The sequence below is a fragment of the Rhinolophus sinicus genome, linkage group LG06 (assembly GCF_036562045.2).
Source record: "Rhinolophus sinicus isolate RSC01 linkage group LG06, ASM3656204v1, whole genome shotgun sequence".
Classification (NCBI taxonomy): domain Eukaryota; kingdom Metazoa; phylum Chordata; class Mammalia; order Chiroptera; family Rhinolophidae; genus Rhinolophus; species Rhinolophus sinicus.
In genome coordinates this window covers 1,690,058-1,711,525 of record NC_133756.1, presented here as the reverse complement: position 1 = coordinate 1,711,525, position 21,468 = coordinate 1,690,058, and the positions used below count along the sequence as shown (strand labels likewise).

Genomic DNA, 21,468 nt, shown 5'->3' with positions numbered 1-21,468 from the left:
TTTGTTCCCCATGAAAATCTAATATTTAAGATTAATAAAAAATTGTCAAAACAGTTACTCGCTTAAAAAGGGGCCATGTTATGTAAACCAGAAATAATTGTCGGCCCATATTCATTCAGTCAATCTCTTTCCTATTTTGTCTACGAAAATAAATGAGTTATTATCTCATAAGAAAAGGGTAGACATTTAAAAGTGGTAGGGAGAGCGGAGGTGGGGGGAAAAGTGTTTGATAGGAGGAACTGTCAATTGAGGTGACACTTTTGAGTACTCCATGACCGATCAAAACACAACTAAAATATGAACTGATGCTTGTAACGTATGCGACCCTTTTATGTAAATTTCACATGTACACCATTCTCTCCAAGAAACCCCTCTTCTGTGTTCTCCTAATAGATCTGCACAGTTACCGTATTAGACTCCTAGGTATCGCCAAGGAGTGAGTGTGTGTGTGTGTTGTGTGTGTGTGTCTTTTTGGCCTGAACTTGGAAGCAGGCGTTGAGTCTTGGATCTTTTTATTTCTAGCGCCTACCACAGTGCCTGGCAAACAGTAGGCATTCAGTAAATGGTACTGAACTGAACTATTAATCAATTTCCAAGTTTCTTCAGTCTTTCATTTATTAAATACTTAGCGAGTCCTTACATGTGCGGTGCCCAAGGCACGTAGGGATGGGCAGTGATTTAATTCAATAAGAATAATACACATATAAGGATGCAAAAAAGACAGACCTCGGATTTTCCTGGAAAGCACAGACCTAATGGAAATTGTGCGGGGTGATCGGCCGTGGGAATTCCCTCCCCCGCACTTCCCCACCACTCCCCGCGCCCCCATCGACAGGCTCAGTGCCGGCTACTTTAGTCTGGGCGGGAGAGCGAGAGCGAAGGCACCTGGGAAAAGCCTCGCCCAGCGGCGATAGATTAGTCAGGCCTCAGAAAAATGGCGTCCTCGGAGCAGGCAGAGCAGCCGAGCCAGGTAAGGGGAGTGGGACTGCCCTGCTGTGGTCAAGGGGACCCCAGCTGGAGGGGGCGCTCGGCACGCGGCTGGAAGTCCAGTGGGAACCTCCGAAGCTTCCGATGCCGGGGGCTCTGACCTCTTGCCCCCTCCCGGGTCCCGCCCCTCCCCAGGTCCTCGCCGCCGGGCCCCTCCTCCGGTGACCCCTCTTTGACCACATTTCCGAGCCCGGGCTCGGGGCGCCTGCCGACCCCCACTTGCCGCCTGCGGGCCCCTGAGGTCCCACTTGAGCTTGACCGGGACGGTGGCGGGACCCTTGAGAAGCCCCCCGCTTTGAGCTGCGAGGGCCCCTGCTTGAGGAGAGGAGAGAGAGGCTCGGTCGTTCTGGGCTGTCCCTCCGGGGAGGGCGCTGATTCCATCAGGGTCCCCACTTCCCCACAGTCTCAGCCTCCCGAGGTGGCCCCGCCGCCAGCCTCTTCGTCGTTAGTCACCTTTGAGCTTCTCTTGCCCAGTTGCAGGGTCGGAAATGTACTTGGACCCTCAGTGCGACGGTGGGAAGGAGACTCACTGTAAACAACAACAGACGCCACCAAGCTTTCGGCTGAGGAGCCGGCCTTGCTTCCCAGAGTTTGGTTTCCTCGGCCAAGGGCTCCAATCTAGCTTTCCAGCCCCTGATTCAGTCAATTCCACTCCAGTAAGGGGACCTTGAGGACCAGGTCTCATGCCTGTACAGTCTGCTCGCAGGAAGCAGCGGACGATAAGGCCCTTGAAGGGGTTGGTGGTCCGGTGCTGAGTGGGTGGGGTGAGGAGGGGTGTAAGCGGTGCCGTGCCTTTACTGAGTGGATGCTGTCATGCTGAGGACAAATTCCGCTTATCATCTCATTTAACGCTCGTGACAACCGTTATGAAGTACAGGCAATTAACCGCCATTTTGCAGAAGTGGACCTAAGATTCTGTAAATGCCTTTCATTGTGCGTCTGCTTAAGCCTGGATTTAAATCCTGGTGTGTGACTCCACTAGTCAGCCATACATGTTTAAAATTAATTAGGGTTAGACAGAGGAAGGAGAACATGGTTTCAGCCTGGACCTCATCACTCATCTCTCACCTCCTTGAAACAGCTTGGACTTTTCAGCAGCCTGCTGGCGTTACACTTCCTTCCTAGGCGGAAAAACACCACTTAGTGTTCCGTACTGTTTCATTCTTCACAATAAGTTGATTACAGGCATTGCACTTAGAGGAGTTGTGTGTTCCCCAGACCAGCTTCTGCTAGCAGAGTGACTGATTCACAAAGGTGTCTGGATTGTACAAACTAGGGCTGATTCTGGCCTTCTCATTGTCGGACATCCTGGAGTGTGGGATGTCCTGAGAGGAGGGGCCCTGCTTTCTTGCTTTACCCCAGTTAGCTTGCTGAAATGCTGAGGCTCCTCACAATTGGGTTTCTCTGAACTGTTACACGTTAGGAATGCCCACAGGCTGAGATTAAAGGGTCTTCTGTGGCATCTGATTTGCCAGTGCTGTGAGGATTACTAGAAATCTCGCCATTTGGAGCCCAAGGATTTCCTTGGTTCTGAAAATTGCCCTCGGTACATGTGGAAAGAGGGCTTGGCCAACACTTATTTGGTTTTTCATTTCTGCTTCTCCTTTGCCCTCCTTTCCAAAGCTGGTAGAGATGGGATTGCATCAGAACACGCTGGCAGCCTGGAGCAAAACTTGAATTCTTCATGCCAAATTCTGTCACTCTAACAATAAGCTGCACATGCGCACTTTTGAAGTGAACCAACTCTTTTTACCAGTTACTTGCCATTTCATTTTCTAGTCCTATCAACCTGCTTTTCCATTTCTCCGGTCAAAGCAGAGTGGAATTGAAAGAACTGCTCAGAGAATTCGCCCTACTTGGTTTGTATGTGGGGAGAACTGCATCACACCTGTGGGGCTGAGCCCGTGTTCTGTCTCTCACAGGAAGTTTGTTAGTGGACCCTGTGATACCCGTATCTCATTTCAGAAGGTTAAGGGTGAATAACCAACCCTTTTCTTCCTTTAACAGGTAGTGTAGAGCAGTGGTTAAAAGTATGGGCTCTGAAGCCATCCCCACTGGCTTAGAATCCTAGCCCCACTATTACCAGCTGTGTGATCTTGGACAAATTACTTAGCTTCTCTGGCCTTAGGTCCTCCATCTGCAAAATGGGAATAAAACTAGTGCTTATCTCATGGGATTGCCCTGAGGATTAAATGAATTAACTTATTTTAGAATAGTGCGTGGCTTAGTGTCTTGTCCATTATTATTATTCCATTCAATAAACTCTTCGTTTTCATTCACAAATAAGTTAATCCTTTCCTCAGGCCGTATTATAATGTCTTTTGGGGTACGATTTACCATGTTGACCACCAGTCCACTAAAGGTGTTCTTTATTCTGAAGTAATTTCCTCTAAATTTAAAGGAACACCCCAAATGCTGGTATTTATCCTAGCAGTCCTTTGTGACTTTTAGATTTCAGTGACATACTCGTTTTTTCTTTTTCTTTTTCTTTCTTTCTTTCCTTTTTTTTTAGGGGAGGCGGTGTGAGGGGGTGCAGAAATATAATAAAACTCATTCAACTTAGAAATAGAGAAGTGTCCTTAAGAGTTCCTGTCTGGTATCCGAAGGCCTGGATTTCCTTCTGGCATTTTTGGTTTCAGGGTAAAGGAGAGACTGCCCTCCTTACTGCTGCCCCAGCCCTTACCTTTCTGGATTTCTAAGAGTCAAGGCTGTTTATTCTGAAGCTGTTCCTAAAAGTGCCAGGAGACTTCTATGGAGAGAGTCAGGGGAATCAGGAGAGCCACTGTAGCTACTCTCAGATTGAGCTGGGATAAACACCAGCAGTCTGGCTCTTGGGTACACATTTGTGTAACCAGTACCCAGACCAAGAGATCAAACATTACCAGGACCTCAGAAACCCCCCAGATGTCCGTCCATCACTGACCAGTCCCTAAAGGTTGCCCCCATTCTGACAGAAAATCCATAGATTAATTTTCTCTGTTTTGAACTTTATATAAACAGAATCATAAAGTGTGTCTGGCTTCTTTCACTCAGCGTTATATTTCTGAGATTCACCCATGGAACAGTTAATTGTCACTACTATATATGGTTATTACATCGTGTGAACATATTTAGCCCTTCATTTGTTATTAACCATTCTGCGCTTAATGGACATTTAGGTTGTTTCACCTTTTGGGTTATTATAATTAGTGCTGCTGTGAAAATACGTGTCTGTCTGTGAACATACACAGGCATTTCTGGTGAGCTCATCTGCCTTTTTGTTTTTTATGATAGTGACATTTAGGAGAGTCCGGACCATCTGTTTTATAGTGTCTGCTGTCTGGATTTGTCTGATTTCTTTCCTCACGTTCAGATCCAGGTTAAACATTTTTTGTGAGGATACTATATACGTGTTAATTGTGTCCCTCTCAGTGAATCACACCGGGAGGCATGTGATACCAGTTTGTCCTGTTACTGAGGATAAGTCTGTTGCCGGGTTAAGGTGGTAGTCTATCAGATTTCTCCATTGTAAAGATAACTTTCTCAACTAGCCATTTTCTTGCAACGTAGCTAATGTTTTTAATACCTTAGATATAATGTCTTATTGAGTCACAAAGTTATAGAATGATCTAGAATGATTCCCTAGACTTTAAATTTTTTATTTTTCAACTTTCACTGAAGTTTAACATATACCCAGAAAGTATACAAATTATGTGCCTAGCTATGTTTCTTTTTTTTTTTTTTAAGATTTTATTCGGGAGGGGGAACAGGACTTTATTGGGGAACAGTGTGTACTTCCAGGCCTTTTTTCCAAGTCAAGTTGTTGTCCCTTCAATCTTAGTTATGGAGGGTGCCGTTCAGCTTCAAGCTGTTGTCCTTTCAGTCTTAGTTGTGGAGGGCGCAGCCCAGCTCCAGGTCCAGTTGCCGTTGCTAGTTGCAGGGGGCACAGCCCACCATCCCTTGCGGGAGTCAAACCGGCAACCTTGTGGTTGAGAGGACACGCTCCAACCAACTGAGCCATCCGGGAGCTCAGTGGCAGCTCAGCTCAAGGTGCCATGTTCAATCTTAGTTGCAGGGGGCGCTGCCCACCATCCCTTGCGGGAGTCAAGGAATTGAACAGGCAATCTTGTGGTTGAGAGCCCGCGCTCCAACCAACTGAGCCATCTGGGAGCTCAGTGGCAGGTCAGCTCAAGGTGCCTGTTCAATCTTAGTTGCAGGGGGCGCTGCCCACCATCCCTTGCGGGAGTCAAGGAATTGAACAGGCAATCTTGTGGTTGAGAGCCTGCGCTCCAACCAACTGAGCCATCTGGGAGCTCAGTGGCAGGTCAGCTCAAGGTGCCTGTTCAATCTTAGTTGCAGGGGGCGCTGCCCACCATCCCTTGTGGGACTCAAGGAGTTGAACCAGCAACCTTGTGGTTGAGACGCCACTGGCCCATGTGGGAATTGAACCGGCAGCCTTCGGAGTTAGGAGCACAGAGCTCCAACCGACTGAGCCACCGGGCCGGCCCCTAGCTATGTTTCTTGTCTCACAGTTTCCGTGGGTCACGATCAGGGCACAGTTCAGTTGCATCTCATAGGCAGCAGCAGTCAAGGTCTCTGCCAGGGCTGTGATCTCAGAGTCTACAGGGGAAGGATCTGCTTTGAGCTCATGTGGTTGTTGGCCACATTCAGTTCCTTAACGACTGCCGACTAAGGGCCTCGGCTTGTTACCGGCTGTCAGCCAGGGGCGACCCCCAGTTTCTTGCCACGTGGACCTTCTCAACATGGCCACTTGCTTCCTAAAGCCAGGAAGGGAGAGAATCTCTTAGCAAATTGGACATTACATTCTTGTGTATTGTAACTGTGCACATGCAATTACATGTATCCTGTCACCTTTGCCATATTCTGTTTGCTAGAAGCAAGTCACAGGTCCCACCTACACTCAAGGGGACAAAACCAGGGCATGAATACCAGGAGACGGGGGATCATCAGTCAATGTAGAGTCTGTTCCCCACATGATTGGTTCTAGTTTGGGTCTGCTATGAATATTCACGTACGAGGTGTGATGAATCAATATGGTGACTGTTTAAAAAAAATTATTACAGTAAAAGACACATTGCCATTAATCCCCCTCAAAATACTCCCCCTCACTTCAGGCACACTTATCCCATGTTCTTGCCACTTTCTGAAACAGTTCTGGGAGTCCTCTTTCGTGAGAGTCTTTAGTTGTACTGTTGTGGCTGCCTCGATGCTCTGAATCATTTTGACTTTGAGGAAGAGCCAGAAGTCACACGATGCCAGATCCACTGAATAAGGTAGATGAGGACACACTGTAATGTTTTTATTTGACAGAAATTGCTGTACTAGAAGTGACACGGAGCGGAGCGTTGTCATGATGGAGGATGATTTTACGGCACACTTCAAAACACTCTTTGTCAACCGTAGCTCACACCCAACTGACTGCACTGAACAAGTTGAAACTTGTCAGACACTGTTCCTAAGGTTCGACGTGCCGCTTCCCATATTGAACATCCCTGCCTTTCTGTTGGATGGCACTTGGCAGCGGAAAGATTCCGTGTCATACATCACTTCTGGTACGACAATTTCTGTCAAATAAACACATTATGGTGTGTCCTCATCCACTGGATATCATTCACTGGATCTGGCACGGTGAAATTTCTGGCTCTTCCCCAAAGTCAAAATAACCAGGAAAGGTAAACATTTTGGATCAATTCAGGACATCGAGGCTATTTGTGAGATCATATGTTTTCATTTTTCTTGGTAAATATCTATGAGTGGGATTGCTGGGTCATATGTAAGTGTATGTTTAGTTTTATAGTAAATGGTGTGTTTGCAAAGTTGTATTATTTTTTATTCACATCAGCAGTGTATGAAAGTTTCAGTTGCCCCATATCCATGTCAACACTTGGTATTGTCTGTCTTAAATTTTAGCCATTCTAGTGAGTTTGTAGTGGTATTTCATTGTGACTTTAATTTGTGTTTTTGTGATGACTAGTAATGTTGAGCGCCTTTTCATGTGCTCATTGGTAAAGGCTGAGGTATGGATAGCAGTTGTTCCATCAACATTTGTTGAACAGATTACCCTTTCTGCATTGAATTATCTTGGTACCTTTGTCAAAAAAAGTTGTATATACATAGATCAATTTCTGGACTCTATTTTGTTCCATATGTCTATGTGTCTATCCTAATACAAATGAAATACTGCCTCAATCGCTGTAGCGTTATAATCTTGAAATCAGATAGTGGGAAGACTATTCATTATCAAAATTGTTTCAGCTTTGGTCCATTGCATCTGTATATAAATCTTAGAATCAGTTTGTCAATTCCTACAGAAAAACTTGGTGGGATTTTTATTGGGATTGTGTGAAATCCATAGATTAATTTGTGGGAGAATTGACATCTTAACATTATTCATTTTTTAATTCACTAACATGGTATATGTCTCCGTTTAGGCCTTCTTTGATTTTCCTCAAGTGTTTTATAGTTTTGTTTTTTTCAATTGGGGAAGGGGTACAGGACTTTATTGGGGAACAGTGTGTACTTCCAGGCCTTTTTTCCAAGTCAAGTTGTTGTCCTTTCAGTCTTAGTTGTGGAGGGCACAGCTCAGTTCCAGGTCCAGTAGCCGTTGCTAGTTGCAGGGGGCGTAGCCCACCATCCCTTGTGGGAGTCGAACCGGCAACCTTGTGGTTGAGAGGACACGCTCCAACCAACTGAGCCATCCGGGAGCTCAGTGGTAGCTCAGTTCAAGGTGCCGTGTTCAATCTTAGTTGCAGGGGGCGGTGCCCACCATCCCTTTCAGGACTCGAGGAATTGAACTGGCAACCTTGTGGTTGAGAGCCCACTGGCCCATGTGGGAATCAAACAGGCAGCCTTCGGAGTTAGGAGCAGGGAGCTCTAACCGCCTGAGCCACCGGGTTGGCCCCGTGTTTTATAGTTTTAAGTGTGTAGGTCATGTACACATTCTGTTAAATTTCCCACTAAATATTTCATATTTTTACATTTGATCTTAGCCAAAAGGCCGAGAAGCGATGATATATTTCATATTTTTGACTTATTATATTTATGGATTTTATTTTTTAATTTCATTTTTAATTGTTCAATGCTGGCATATAGAAATAAAATTGAGTTCTGTATGTTGGCCTTGTATCTGCAACCTTGTTAAACTCATAATTCTAATAGCTTTTTTGTAGATCCCTTATTTCTCCATAGATAACAATGTCATCTGCAAATAAAGACAGTTTTACTTCTTGCTTTCCACTTTACATATCCTTTATTTTTCTTGCTTTATTGTACTGTCTAGGACTTCTCTAGTACAATGTTGAAAAGAATAGTGAGAGTACACATTCTTGCTTTGTTCCTCATTTTAGGGGAAATGCATTCAGTCTTTCACATTTAAGTATGATGCTAACTATAGTTTTTTTTGTAGGTGCCCTTTATCAAGTGGAGGAGATTCAACTTTTATTTTTAATTTGCTGAGTATTGTCAGGTGCTCCTTTTGCTGTTGTGTGGATCCTATTATTTTCCTCCTTTAGTCTGTTAACATGGTGATTTATGTTCATTGATTTTTCAAGTATTAAACCAGTCTTGCTTGTTGGGTACATTCTACTTGGTCATGATGTGTTACTATTTTTATATATTGCTAGATTTGATTTGTCAATATTTTGTTAAGGATTTGTACGTTTATGTTTATGAAGGTTATTTATAGTTTTCTTTTTTGTTTTAAATTATTTAATTATGTATTTTTAAATACATATAAAGCTATTAAACGTTTCTGTTTTTTCTAGTGACAGTTTTGATATGTTGTGTGTCAAGGAATTTGTCCATATCATTTTAGTTGTCAAATATGTTGTTTTAAAGTTTTTCATAATAGTCCCTTAATATCTTTTAAATGTAGAAATGCAGTGATTCCCTCCCCCCCTTTTTTAATAAAGATTTTTATTGGGGAAGGGGAACAGGACTTTATTGGGGAACAGTGTGTACTTCTGGGACTTTTCCAAGTCAAGTTGTTGTCCTTTCAATCTCAGTTGTGGAGGGTGCTGTTCAGCTTCAAGTTTGTTGTCCTTTCAGTCTTAGTTGTGGAGGGCGCAGCTCAGCTCCAGGTCCAGTTGCCGTTGCTAGTTACAGGGGGCGCTTCCCACCATCCCTTGCAGGACTTGAGGAATTGAACTGGCAACCTTGTGGTTAAGAGCCCACTGGCCCATGTGGGAATCGAACCGGCAGCCTTTGGAGTTAGGAGCATGGAGCTCCAACCGCCTGAGCCACTGGGCCGGCCATGATTTCCTCCCTTTTCATTCCTAATATTGGAAATTAGTGTCTTTAAAAATGAGCTTTTATTTCACTGATTTTCCTCTATTTGTAAGTTTTTGTATCATTTCTTTTCTTTTTTAAATTTTTTTTATTTTATTGGGGAATATTAGGGAACAGTGTGCTCCTCCAGGACCCAATCAGCTCCAAGTCAAGTCATTACTTTCAATCTAGTTGTGGAGGGCGCAGCACACTGGCCCATGTGGGAATCAAACTGGCGACCCCAGTGTCATGAGCAGTGAGCTCCAACCAACTGAACCAACCAGCCCGCCCTGTATCATTTATTTCTTTCCTTCTATTTACTTTGGGTTTCATTTGCTCTTATTTTTCTAGCTTCTTTTCTAAAGTCAGTACCTAAAACTGTAAATTTCCCTCTAAACACTGCTTTAGTTGCATTCCACAAATTTAGATATGTTGTGTTTTCATTTTCCTTTAGTTCAGACTGTTTTCTAATTTCCCCTGTGATTTCTTCTTTGACCTGTAGATTATTTAAAAGTCTGTTGTTTCATTTCCAAATATTTGGCAATTTTTCCAGATTTTTTTCTGTTACTGATTTCTAGTTTAATTCCGTTGTGGTCAGAGAACACACTTGGTTTGTTTTCAAATCTTTTAAATTTGAGATTTGTTTTGTTGTCTGTCTTGGTGAACTTTCCTCATGAACTTGAAAATAATGTATATTCTACTGTTGTTGATGGAATGTTCCTCAAATGTCAGTCAGTTTATGTTGATTGACAGTGTTATTTAGGTCTTCTATATCTTCACTGACTTTGATAAAGGAGCAAAGATTATTAACATCTCCAACTATAATTGTGAATTTGTCTATTTTTAAAATTTTGTCCGATTTACTTCATATATTGTGAAGCTCTTATTGTGTGAATACTTATTCGGGGTATTATGACTTTTTGATTGACTCCTTTATATTTGGAATGTCCCTGTTTATCATTGGTAATATCTATTCCTTTGAAGTTGTCTAATGGTGTCACTACAGCTTTCTTATGCTTGGTATTTGCATGGTATATAATTTTTCATTCTTTGGCTTTTTACCTATGTGTGTCTTTGTTTGAAGTGAGCTTTTCGTAGACAGCATACAGCTAGGTCTTGCTTTATCCACCCACCCAGTCTCACAATCTTTCCCTTTTAATTGGAGCGTTTTATTTATATAGGTAACCCCTGTATTTCACGGTTGTTAGTTTCCTTAAAATGCCGTGTTATGCGAATCCGTGTTATATGAAATAAAGAACTAGTACAAAAAAGGTGGTTAGGTTCCAAAAATTAAAAAAAACATACCACTATATTTTTATAATTAAGAGAAATAGCTTTATTAAAGCAATTTTCACCAAAAGTATAACATTAATATGTATTAAATAATGTTTTCTTCATCATCACTACTAAGGTTTTATTTTGTTTCGTGTTGTTCAGGGATTTTTCTAATTCTCAGACCGTGTTAGAACAAAACCGTGTTATAGATGTGCTGTATTATATGGGGGTTACCTGTCATTGGATTTAAGTCTACCATCTTGCAATTTTTAAAAATCTGTTCTTTTTTTAAATTAAAAAAATTTTTTGTTCTGTTCAGATTTTATTTGAAATCTAATTCAAATTGTCAAAGCTACAAAAGGATGTTGGTAAGTCACAACATCCTAAAACAAAATACTACTATTGCCAGCAGATCCATTATATACATTTCTGATGAAATTCATTAGCACAACAAAAACTTCATCTTGAGAAACAGTCACAATGGAAGTAATTTATACAATATAAAACAATGGCAGGTCTACAGATGCCGTTATTCATGAGTTTACACGTACATTCACAAACAAATAAACAGAAACCCAGGAATGCTCTTTCATTTGAATTTTTTTTTTTTTAAACAGACTGTTCAAGCACAAAACAAAATCGCATTTCCGATAAGTCACAGCATCTTAAAATTTATGTCGGTGTTTGTTTTTCTTTGACTTTTTATGAGACCTGTGTGGAGATCGAGATTGGGATCTGCCTGGATTTCTTCCCTGATTTTTTAGGAGCTCTAGACCGTGAGCACCTAGACCTCCGAGGAGCCCTTGAACCCGATGGTGATTCTTCCTTTTCTTGTTGGAGTACACTCATCTTTTTCCTTGCCTTTGATCGAGATTCCAATTTTTCTTTATCCTTCTCATCTCTTTCTCGTTCTCTTTCTAATTTTTTTTATCTCTGTAGTGTTCTACTTGCTCCTGAAAGCTTTGGCCTGATTTTTTAGGTCTTTTTCCAGATTCCAATTCATCCTAAAACTTCATAATTTTGAGCTCGATTTCATGAAACTTAGCTCGTTTTTCCTCACTCATCTCAGAGTACTTGGACTCAGTCATTTCTTCTTTGATCGGATTAGAGCACAAATAATGTTCTTTGGGTTTGGAACTCTGAGTGTCTTCTTCATCTTCACTTTCTTCTTGACTTTGATTTTCTTCTTCTGATTCTTCATGCTGGTCCAATAACTCCCATTTAGAAGTCGTTACAGCCTGTGCTTCCAATTCAGATTCAGCTACAGCTTCCCATTTTGATGAGGCCACTTTAAATATAGGGTCATTCTTCTTTGAGTCTTCAGTTGCATAAGGTGCTCCATCGAGACTGTCGTCAAAACTTTTGGTAGGGACCCACCCCGTAGAGGTCGTCACTGGGAGCGGTGTCTGTAGGAGTCCCACGGACGTCTTCCAGAGATGCCCCATCAAGCTTCTCCTCAACGGGGCACCATCGAGCTCACCTGGTATGTCCTCTGTCTCCTTTTCTTCAATAATATTTACAAGTCCTAAGAAAATATTTTGTAGTTTGATCAAAAATCGTTCTGGATAAATTGCCCAATCTTTCCATGCTCTGAAGGAGGCCATTACCTGTTGCTTAAAGTTTTCAGATTAGAAATGGCCTTGACTTGTACGATAGGCAGTATTGAGGTCTGAAAATATCTGACATAACTTTGTTTCAAAATGTTTTCTATAATATTAAGCATTGGCAACTTTGGCTGAAGAGTTGTACAGAACATCAGAAACCAAATATAATGTGGCAATCTTTTTGGGAGGGGGTGTCTTTAAGATGGACGGTGACTCAGTATTGCAGTCCACTATTCAGCAGCTTCAGCATTACTGAGACAGAGCACCATTGCACCTCCAATATCACTTTTCCTTGGCGTTAACCCTCGCAGAATTTCTTCTAAATTGTCCCTTTGTTTTTCCTTAAGTGCTCCTTTTTTCTTAGGCTCCTCTACAAAAGCTTCTGTTTCTTGCTCTTCTGACATCTCAGGCAGGTATGGATTTAACAGTGGCGGCCCTCAAAAAGATCCATTTTTGAACATACGAAAATCTTCCGTCTGCCATTTAGTTGGAGAATCTCCCTGTAGGATAAAGCTTCCACTTACAGTAAACATGGGTTGGTGTCTGGTTTTCAAATAAGAATCTGAACGTGGATTGTTGATTTCTCTGTTCATAATCATAGCTTCAAACATTGGCCCTTCACGTACAACAAACTCGATCATGCAATGTATTGGGGTGAGCAGATTCCTGCTCAAAATCCTCCTTGTTTTTAGGCGGTGGTGACATGGGAGCACTGAGGTTTTTTAAGCTTTCTCGGCTGCGCATTAAAAGGCACATTAAAATTCCTGATGGAGGTGGGGGAAGCATGTGTTCCATCTTAGAAGGTGGGATGTGTATTGGATGTAGAGGAATAAGCACAGCTTTACCCCAACCTAACTTCATTTCAAAAGACATAATCATCTTTCCACTTTAATTTTTTAAAGCTCTTTCAGCATCTCTTCTATTCATAAAGGCCAAAGCCACAATTTCTCTCTTTTGCTCTTTCTTTATCTATCTCTTTGCTCTTTCTTGTTCTAGGCCACATAATTTTCACACTGGCTAGTGGTGCAAATCTTCCAAATTCTTGGCATTTCTTCATTCATCTGTGGGTTAATGTTTCCAAGGTATAAATTAGTTGTGCTTGGATCTCCTACGTCATGTGACCCAGGTGCATAATCATCAAGAACAGATGATCTATTTCTTCTTGAAGGTGCATCCATGGAACAACACTGACCTTCAGAATCTGACAGGCGCCTCAGCTCAACTTAACCTGCCTTTTGTTTTATGTCTCTCATCACGCGCTTCTTGAATTTGTTTCAATTCTTTGAAGAGTTCCAAATTGCTTTTTTTCTTTTCTTTCTCCCCTTTCTTCAGTGGAGGTTTTTTGATTTCTATCACCAGAAGAGATGGCGGTCTTTCGTTGGATGACTGACGTGGAGGAGTTTTTTGATCCGCAAATCTTGAAGACGGCTTATAGATTTTGCCTCTTTTTTCATCTGTTTCATGTTCTTCTTTAGCTGCATTAACGACACCTCCACACACAAATGTTTTCACTTTATTACCATCACTTCCTTCAAAAGCAGCAAGAAATTCCTCATAAATCTCAGCAGCGGCCTTTTCATCCTCCTTTTTCTTCAATTCTTCTTGCTCCTTCTTAAACTTCGCTTAGTTGTACTCATTTTTCCAATAATCAATGCTTTAAGTTTGTTTTCTAGAAGAGGTCTTGAAAGATTCTGCTGAGAATCACAAAGGCTTTCGTGGGCACTTGCATTCCTATAATTCTGTTTCCTTGGGCTCTTAGGTCGTGTCCCACTGGCCATATGCACATCACTATCTGAGGGTCCAGCTGTATCCACATGTGCATCTGAAGATCCAGCTGAATGAGCATCTGATGATATGGTCTGTGGACTGGCCTCCTGAGGTCCGCCTGGCATTTTGTCCGCCACCTTCAGCTTTGCCCCTCCTTCAGCCTTAAGTCTGTTCTTTGTTCCCTATTTTCTTTTCTTCTTTTGGATTGAATTGTTTTTTTTAGAATTTTGTTTTATCTCTACTGTTGGTTTAGCTGTACTTCTACTTTTATGGTTGTTTTTTTGGTATGTTAATTGCTCTAAGGTTTACCATATGTTACTTTAAGTTACCACAGCCTACGTTCAAGTGATATTATACCAACTCACACATAATGTAGGAACAATGGCATGCTTCTATTTCCCCTCTCATCCGTTATACTATTAGTGTCATTGATTTGACTTCCACATATGTCATAAACCCCACAGTACATTTTAAATTGCATTTTAAAAATAGAAAATGTATATATTTGAAATATCTTCTATATTTACGGCATATTTATCATTTCTGGCTTTATTCTTTTGTGTAGACCATGTTTCCATCTGGTATTGTTTTCCTTATTCCTTCTGCTTAAACAATTTCTTTTAACATTTCTTGTGGTACAAGTCTACCATTGACGAATTCTCCCAGCCTTTTTTTTTGTTTGTTTTTTTCTGAAAACGTCTTTTGTATTCATTTTTGACAGTTATTGTCACTGGATATAGAATTCTAGGTTGACTTGTTTGTCTGTGGGCATTTTAATAATACTATTTCTCGGGTTGCATAGTTTCTGATCAGAAGTGTGAAGTCATTCTTAATCTTGATTAATATCTGTAGGTAATGTTTCTCTTTTTTTTCTAGCTGTTTATAAGGTTTTCCCTTTTTCATGGGTTTTTAGCAATTTGATTATGATGTGCCTTAGTATGCTCTTTTTTTTTTCATTAAAGATTTTATTGGGGAAGGGGAACAGGACTTTATTGGGGAACAGTGTGTACTTCCAGGACTTATTTCCAAGTCAAGTTGTTGTCCTTTCAATCTCAGTTGTGGAGTGTGCTGTTCAGCTTCAAGTTGTTGTCTTTTCAGTCTTAGTTGTGGAGGGTGCAGCTCAGCTCCAGGTCCAGTTGCGGTTTTTTTTCTAGTTGCAGGGGGCACAGCCCACCATCCCTTGCGGGAGTCGAACCGGCAACCTTGTGGTTGAGAGGACACGCTCCAACCAACTGAGCCATCCGGGAGGCAGCTCAGCTCAAAGTGCCGTGTTCAATCTTAGTTGCAGCGGGCGGTGCCCACCATCCCTTGTGTGACTCGAGTTGAACCGGCAACCTTGTGTTGAGAGCCCAGTGGCCCATGTGGGAATCGAACCGGCAGCCTTCGGACTTAGGAGGAGGGAGCTCTAACCGCCTGAGCCACCGGGCCGGCCCAATATGCTCTTTTATTTTTTTCCCTTGCCTTGGTATGCTTTTGTTTGTTCTTTTTGGGGTTTGTGGAGCTTTTTGGATCTGTGAGTTTGTAGTTTTCATCCAGCTTGAAAAATTTTCAGCCATTATTTAGAAAAAAAAATTTATTTGGTCTCCTTCCCCAGCCCCATTCTTCATTTTGGTCAGTTTCTGTTGCCATGTCTTAAAGTGTACTTACCTTTTCTTCTTGCTAGTATCTAATTTGCTGTCATTCCACTTTGAAGTTTTTATTTCAGATATTATATTTTTCATCTCTAGAAGTTCTACTTTCTTTTTATAGCTTATATTTCCTTCCTTACTATAAACATGTTTTCTTTTAAATTCTTTTTTCTAATTCTTCTTTTTAAATTTTTTAAATTTAAAAAACAAATTCTTTTTTTTAAAATTTTTTATATGTCACAATTTAGTTTTAGGTGTACAATATAATTGATTCAATATTTGTATTATTTTTTTAAATTGAGTTCAATTCTTGAATAAAGTTATGTCTTAATGTTCTTCTCTGCTAATTATTTTTCCTGACTTTGCTTATTATGTGTTACACTTTGCTGCTTGTTGACATATGTTGAGAGTTTTGATTGAATGCTGGATGCTTTGAATTTTGCACTGTTCAGGGTCTGGATTTTGTGGTCTTACTTTACAGAGTTTTGATCTTTGTTCTGGTGAGTAGTTAAGTTACTTTTGGTTCATTTTGAGTCCTTCAAGTCCTGTTTAAGCTTTTTAGGGTGGATCTGGGGTTGTCTTTACCCTGGGGTTAATCCAATCCCCCCTCCCCACCCCATACGGCCCTTCCAGGTGTCTATTGCTCTGAATGGGCAGTGAGGATTCTCCACTCCGGTGTTTGGGACTTGTGAGGGTTCTGGGCACTGTTCAGCTCACAACTTCTTTATCACCCTATTTCCAACCTCGTGGAGTTCCACTCTATGTACACATTTTAATCTTCAGCAAAGACTTAAGGGAACCTCTAGGCAGATTTCGGGAGTTCTCTTTCTGCGTAGCGTTCTGCCCGGGAACTCTGCCCTACACCTTTCGGCTGCCTTGGCCTCCCTAAATGCTAGTCCCTGTTTCCTCAACTGGGTGAACCTGCCATGCTCTGCTGCTCCTCCCCCCACCCCCCACACCCCGTGCTTGGGTCTGAGCTGTGCCTCCTGGCAGAAAGCCAGGGTGATCTTAGGGACCATATCATTTGTTTCTGTTCTGTCAGGAATCACAGTCCCGCACTGCCTGCTGTCCAATGTCTACAAACAGTGGTGCCATTTCTTTTATTTAGTTTTCTAGTTGTTTTCAGCAGGAAGGTACATCTGGCCCCTATTACTCCATCACAGAGCAAAGTCTGTTGGTTGATTTTGAGCAGGGCAGTGACACGGTATAACTTCTGTTAGCTCATCCTGAACGTCAGCTGCTGGCATTACTCCCACTATTCCCACAGATGAGGAAACTGAGGCTCAGGTTGAACAGTATACCCACAGTCACTCAGTTATTAATGCCAGCGTTCACACATTTTCCACGGTACCAGTGCCTCTCAAAAAATATTTGTTGAATCTTATTCTTCCCAGCAAAGAACTATAGGCCAGACTGGCTTAGGACGTACCCAGAGTTCCACAGGCACTAAGCAGATGAAGAATGACTGCGCCTAGACCTGGATGTTCTGCCACTTGCTCAGACTGAGCTGTGTGTGCCCTTGACCTCTGCTGTGCTTCAAGGTCAGCACACGGTCACACCTTCTGGCTGGGGAAGGTCAGTGCCCGGGCAGCAGGAGCGAGAGTTCTTTTGTCTCTGTTAAACTGAAAGCGTTTCTTTCTCTGCCACTGTGGTCGTTTGTTTGCTTGCTTGTTTGTTTTTTAAAGCAGGCTTGTGCTTTTGCCCTTCTTCTCTTCCTGCTCTCCGCACTCTGGCCCCTACGGATCCTGACTGGATTGCCTAGAGCCTGCTTCTTGTACCTTTGCAGTAGACCTCAGCTGTGATTTCTAATCCTTACTATTATTAGTATTGTTTTTAAAATCATAGACCGCCCTGTCACGAAGTCCAGGATCAAGTTGGAGTTTAATTTGTAGGGATTTGTTCCCAGCCACAAAATCGACGTGACCACTTAAAGGGGGTCGATGGAGGGGCAGGTGTTTGAGAAGTGCTAAGTTTTCATAAAAGCTGGACCGGTTGGACTCAGGGCCTGAATGGGCTTGGGGATCCAGCTCTGACAGGTACTTGGCTGCTCGGGCCTTTGCTGTCTTTGAGGAAACTTCTAGAGCTGCATGTTCAGGATGGGATCTGTCCTCCTCGTTGGCATAAGGAAGCAGGGTCGTCAGGGTGCTCCAGGGGCCTGGTGGTGGTTTGGACGGCGCGGTCTTCATTGCATACTTTGCAGGATGTTTAGCCTCCCAGGCGCCTGCCCTCACAATGCCCATGGTGACACCCACAAACACCTTCACACACTTTCAGATGCCCCTTGGGGGTGTTTCTCCCCCGGGATTGAGAACCATCAGGCCACAACACTGCACTGAAAGCAGGCCAGGTTCGTGTTAGGTCGTAGGTGAACTGTTCTGGGAAAGACACTGCCGTTGTCCTCTGCTTGCTTCATTTGGGCCTAAGTCTGCACAGTGGTTCCTTTGTTTTAGTTTTTTAAATTAAACACAATTCCAGCACATATTTGTTAAGTACCAGTGATATTCTAAGTGCTGAGAGTCAGCCTTCCATAAACAGTGCAGTGAAGAGTTCCAGTCAAGATGGGGGAGTAGAAGCACATTTGGGTTTTTTCCAGGTTTTGGTGATTATGAATAGAGCTACTGTAAACATTCAGGTGTGAGTTTTTGTGTGAATGTAAGTTTTCATTTCACTGGGATACATACCTAGGGGTGTGATTGTTGAGTCATATGGTAAGTTGATGTTTTACTTTATGAGAAACGCCAAACTGTTTTCCACAGTGGCTGTGTCAGTTTGCATTGTCACCAGTGATGTGTGAGAGGACCGTTTTGTCTACATCCTTGCTACCACTTGGTATTTTTTTTTTTTTTCATTTTGTCCATTCTAATAAATGGGTGGTTGTATGAAAAATAGGTAAGATGGCAAAGTACCTGCCTTCAAGGAGCTTAACATCTAGTGCGGAGAGATGGATAGTAAACTAATCATCCAGTGAAGAATTTCAGGTGTTATCAAGGAAAGCAACAGGGGGACTAATAAGGATGAAGGCCATGTTGGTCATCAAGAAACAGTTTTCTGAAGGACACTGACACAGAAAAGGGGGGATGGGCCATTTTAGACTGCAGATATTTCAACATGAGCTAGAGAATCATCTGGAATATAATCGGTATTGGGCAATTCCCAGATTGGCGAGAAGTCCTTTGCGCAGTCACTGATGAGGGCTGACTGACCTCAGACAGCACTGAATTGGAATGCCGCTTGGGGAAATGCTTGCTCCTCTCAGTACCCCGAGATTGAATATGGAGGGCTGGATTTGGGGTGCCAGAAGGCTCTGGGAAGCCAAACCTTGAGGAATTTGGGGAGTGTTGCTGTTGGAAATTCCTGGATGGGGACATGTACACACATATGTGCTTCTATAGCCTTTTAATATCTTTGGAAGAATATATAAGGAACCAGCATCAGTGGTGGGTCCCCTAAGGAAGAGGGGACTGAGTGTTGGGATGAGAAGAAAGCTTCCTTTTAAAAAATTTTAAATATTAAAAAATATAAAATAATATAAAAATATGAATATAAAATTTTTTTAAAGCAAAATATACTTAACGTGGCTCACAATTTCGAAAGGTACAAAAAGGCATATGATGGCAGAGACTTACTTGGTACTGTATACTGTTTAAAGTTTTCCCTCTGGAAAATATTAGCTATTCAAGAGATAAACTAATTTTAAGGGAAGTTCCTTGGCGATAATGATTCACAGTGATCTCAGGAATTAAGTTTTGGGTTAAGTCAGAATGAGGCATCCTAAATATTAAAGCTGTTTGCATTACTTTGTTTCATCTAGTCAAAAAAACCTACAGTATTATTTATGGGGTAGCATTACGGTTGTTGCTTAAGAAAATGTGGTCTAAGCCAAACTTGATTATTTTGATTAAGTAGAAAGGTTCAGGTCCCTTTAGTACCAGTTACTAGCTGAGTCATAGGTGTTATTTAACCTCCCTTGCCTCAGTTTCCTCATCAGCAATAATTGCATAAATTTATTGTGAGAATCAAATGAAGGAAGAGCTAAACAAATGTGAGCAGTTAGCATTTACCAGGTGGAGTGAAGGAAGTCCTCTGGAAGATAATGAACTTTATACCATGTTTCCCCGAAGATAAGACGCAGCTGGACCTTCAGCTCTAATGCGTCTTTTGGAGCAAAAATTAATATAAGACCCGGTCTTATTTTAATATAAGACCGGGTCTTATATGGTATATAATATAATATAATGTAATATAATATATAATATAATTACTGGGTCTTATATTAATTTTTGCTCCAAAAGACACATTAAAGCTGATGGTCCGGTTAGGTCTTATTTTCGGGGAAGCACAGTAGTCCATTCACTTGAATTAAAACCATTGTTCTCTTCTTTGTTGCTCATTCATTCATTCATTCGTTCGTTCAGCAAATATCTATGGGAGGCCTGATCAGTGCTCATACTGTCCTAGGCCCTGGGGATACAGTGAAAAGCAAACAGTTTCTGCCCCCGTGGAGTTTATAATCTGGTGAGGGACACGGATGTCAATCTGATAATCACACATGTAAAGTCGCAGTTCTGCTCCGTCCATGAAGGACAGGTATAGTCTGCCCGTGTGTGATAGACAGGGAGAGTTGACCCTGCCATGGATGTCAGAGGATTGCTTCCCCGAGGAAGTGACTGAGCTGAGAGCTGAAGGACAAAGTGAACTGCCAGGGAAGGGCAGGAATAGCCTGTGCGAAGGCCCGAGGCAGCAGAGGCCCGTGTGTCTGCTGTGGGCGAGCGGGGCATTACGGTGCCGCACAGACCCGAGATGCGGTCCGAGTCGATGCAAGTCCTTGCAGGCCACGCTGAGAAGGGTTTTCTGTTAGAGTTGTTGTTTACCGGGGGGGAGAGTGGATGGGAGCTGAGATAGATGATCAGAGCATCATTTTGAAATGATAGTCTGTTTGCAGCGTGGAAATGAACTGGAAGAGGCCCAGCGCGGCTGTGGGTGAGCTGGTCAGGCTGTTGCAGTCGTCCCGGCAGGAGATTTTGGAAGCTTGGCCCATAGTAATTGCAGTGGATGTGGAGAGAAGTGGATGGACTGATTCCATGGGTATTTAGGAAGGACTGTTGGCAGGACTTGATGTGTTGGCTCTGGCAAGTGGGGGAGAAGGTGCTGTCCTGGACGGCCTCTTGGATTCTGGTTTGCAGATTTCGGTGGAAGCTTGTCCCATTCACGCACGGAACACTAGAAGAGGGTATGTGTGGCAGAGGAAGGGGATTTCGAATCTACTAAGGACTTGTTAAGTCCAAGAGGAGGCAGGAATGCAATTGGATGTGGAACTGAGAGGGGTCTGGGCTAGAGATCTCAATGCATGAGCTTCTTGATACCTGGAGCTGGGGGATGCCAGGTGGCGGGAAAGCATGCCCAAATCTCCCCGAGACTTTCCAGTCAGGTTCCACACGTGCGAGCTAGTTTCGTGCTGGCTGGCCTTGTCCTGGGACAAGAAGGCGCTCTTAGGACAGGACTTTGGATAAGGAGGTAGAGTCCTTCCAGCAAGGTCCTCGCCACTGTGCTGTGTGTCACTGTGTGGTAGGAAGCAACTGGGTGGAAGAAATTCTTTGGGGACCTTCTGTGGAGTGGACTATTTTCCTTTCCTGCCTTCTGTCCTCCTTCCCAGGAAGCCTGGCACTTGCCATCTGAGCTGGAAGGAGAAGAGGCTGCTCCTGAGACCCACACATTAGCTGCACTTGTCTGGGTGTTATCTGTGGATAATTGGAAATTGGCTTGGACATCAGTAACAGTAAACTAATCACAGCTGTCGCAAACTGCTTGCTTTATTGTTTTGGAGATGTGTAAATTTCCTCGGAGTCTGTCTGTCTGTCTGTCTCTGCCTCTCCCTGTCTGTAACTTTCGGTCAGCTCAACTAAGGGTTGAAGGCAGATGTGAGGGTAAAAGAGAGAGATCCA

The 21,468-nt window shown here is 42.7% G+C and overlaps 1 protein-coding gene and 1 pseudogene across 4 annotated transcripts in view; one reads left to right on the top strand and one right to left on the bottom strand.

Annotated features, from left to right (window-relative positions):
• The first annotated feature begins 871 nt into the window (after positions 1-871).
• Positions 872-21,468, top strand: part of PEX14 (peroxisomal biogenesis factor 14) — a 125,957-nt gene continuing 105,360 nt past the window's right edge. Inside the window, exon 1 of one of the 4 annotated variants that reach the window (XM_019746767.2) lies at positions 872-970. In XM_019746767.2, the coding sequence (XP_019602326.1) occupies positions 935-970 (36 nt within the window). In that variant the 5' untranslated portion in view covers positions 872-934. Of the gene's footprint in view, positions 971-16,950; positions 17,102-21,468 lie in introns of those variants that run through there. The other 3 variants (XM_074334063.1, XM_019746768.2, XM_019746769.2) reach the window with 3 other exon arrangements.
• On the bottom strand, positions 10,860-12,787 carry LOC109455230 (U2 snRNP-associated SURP motif-containing protein; annotated as a pseudogene).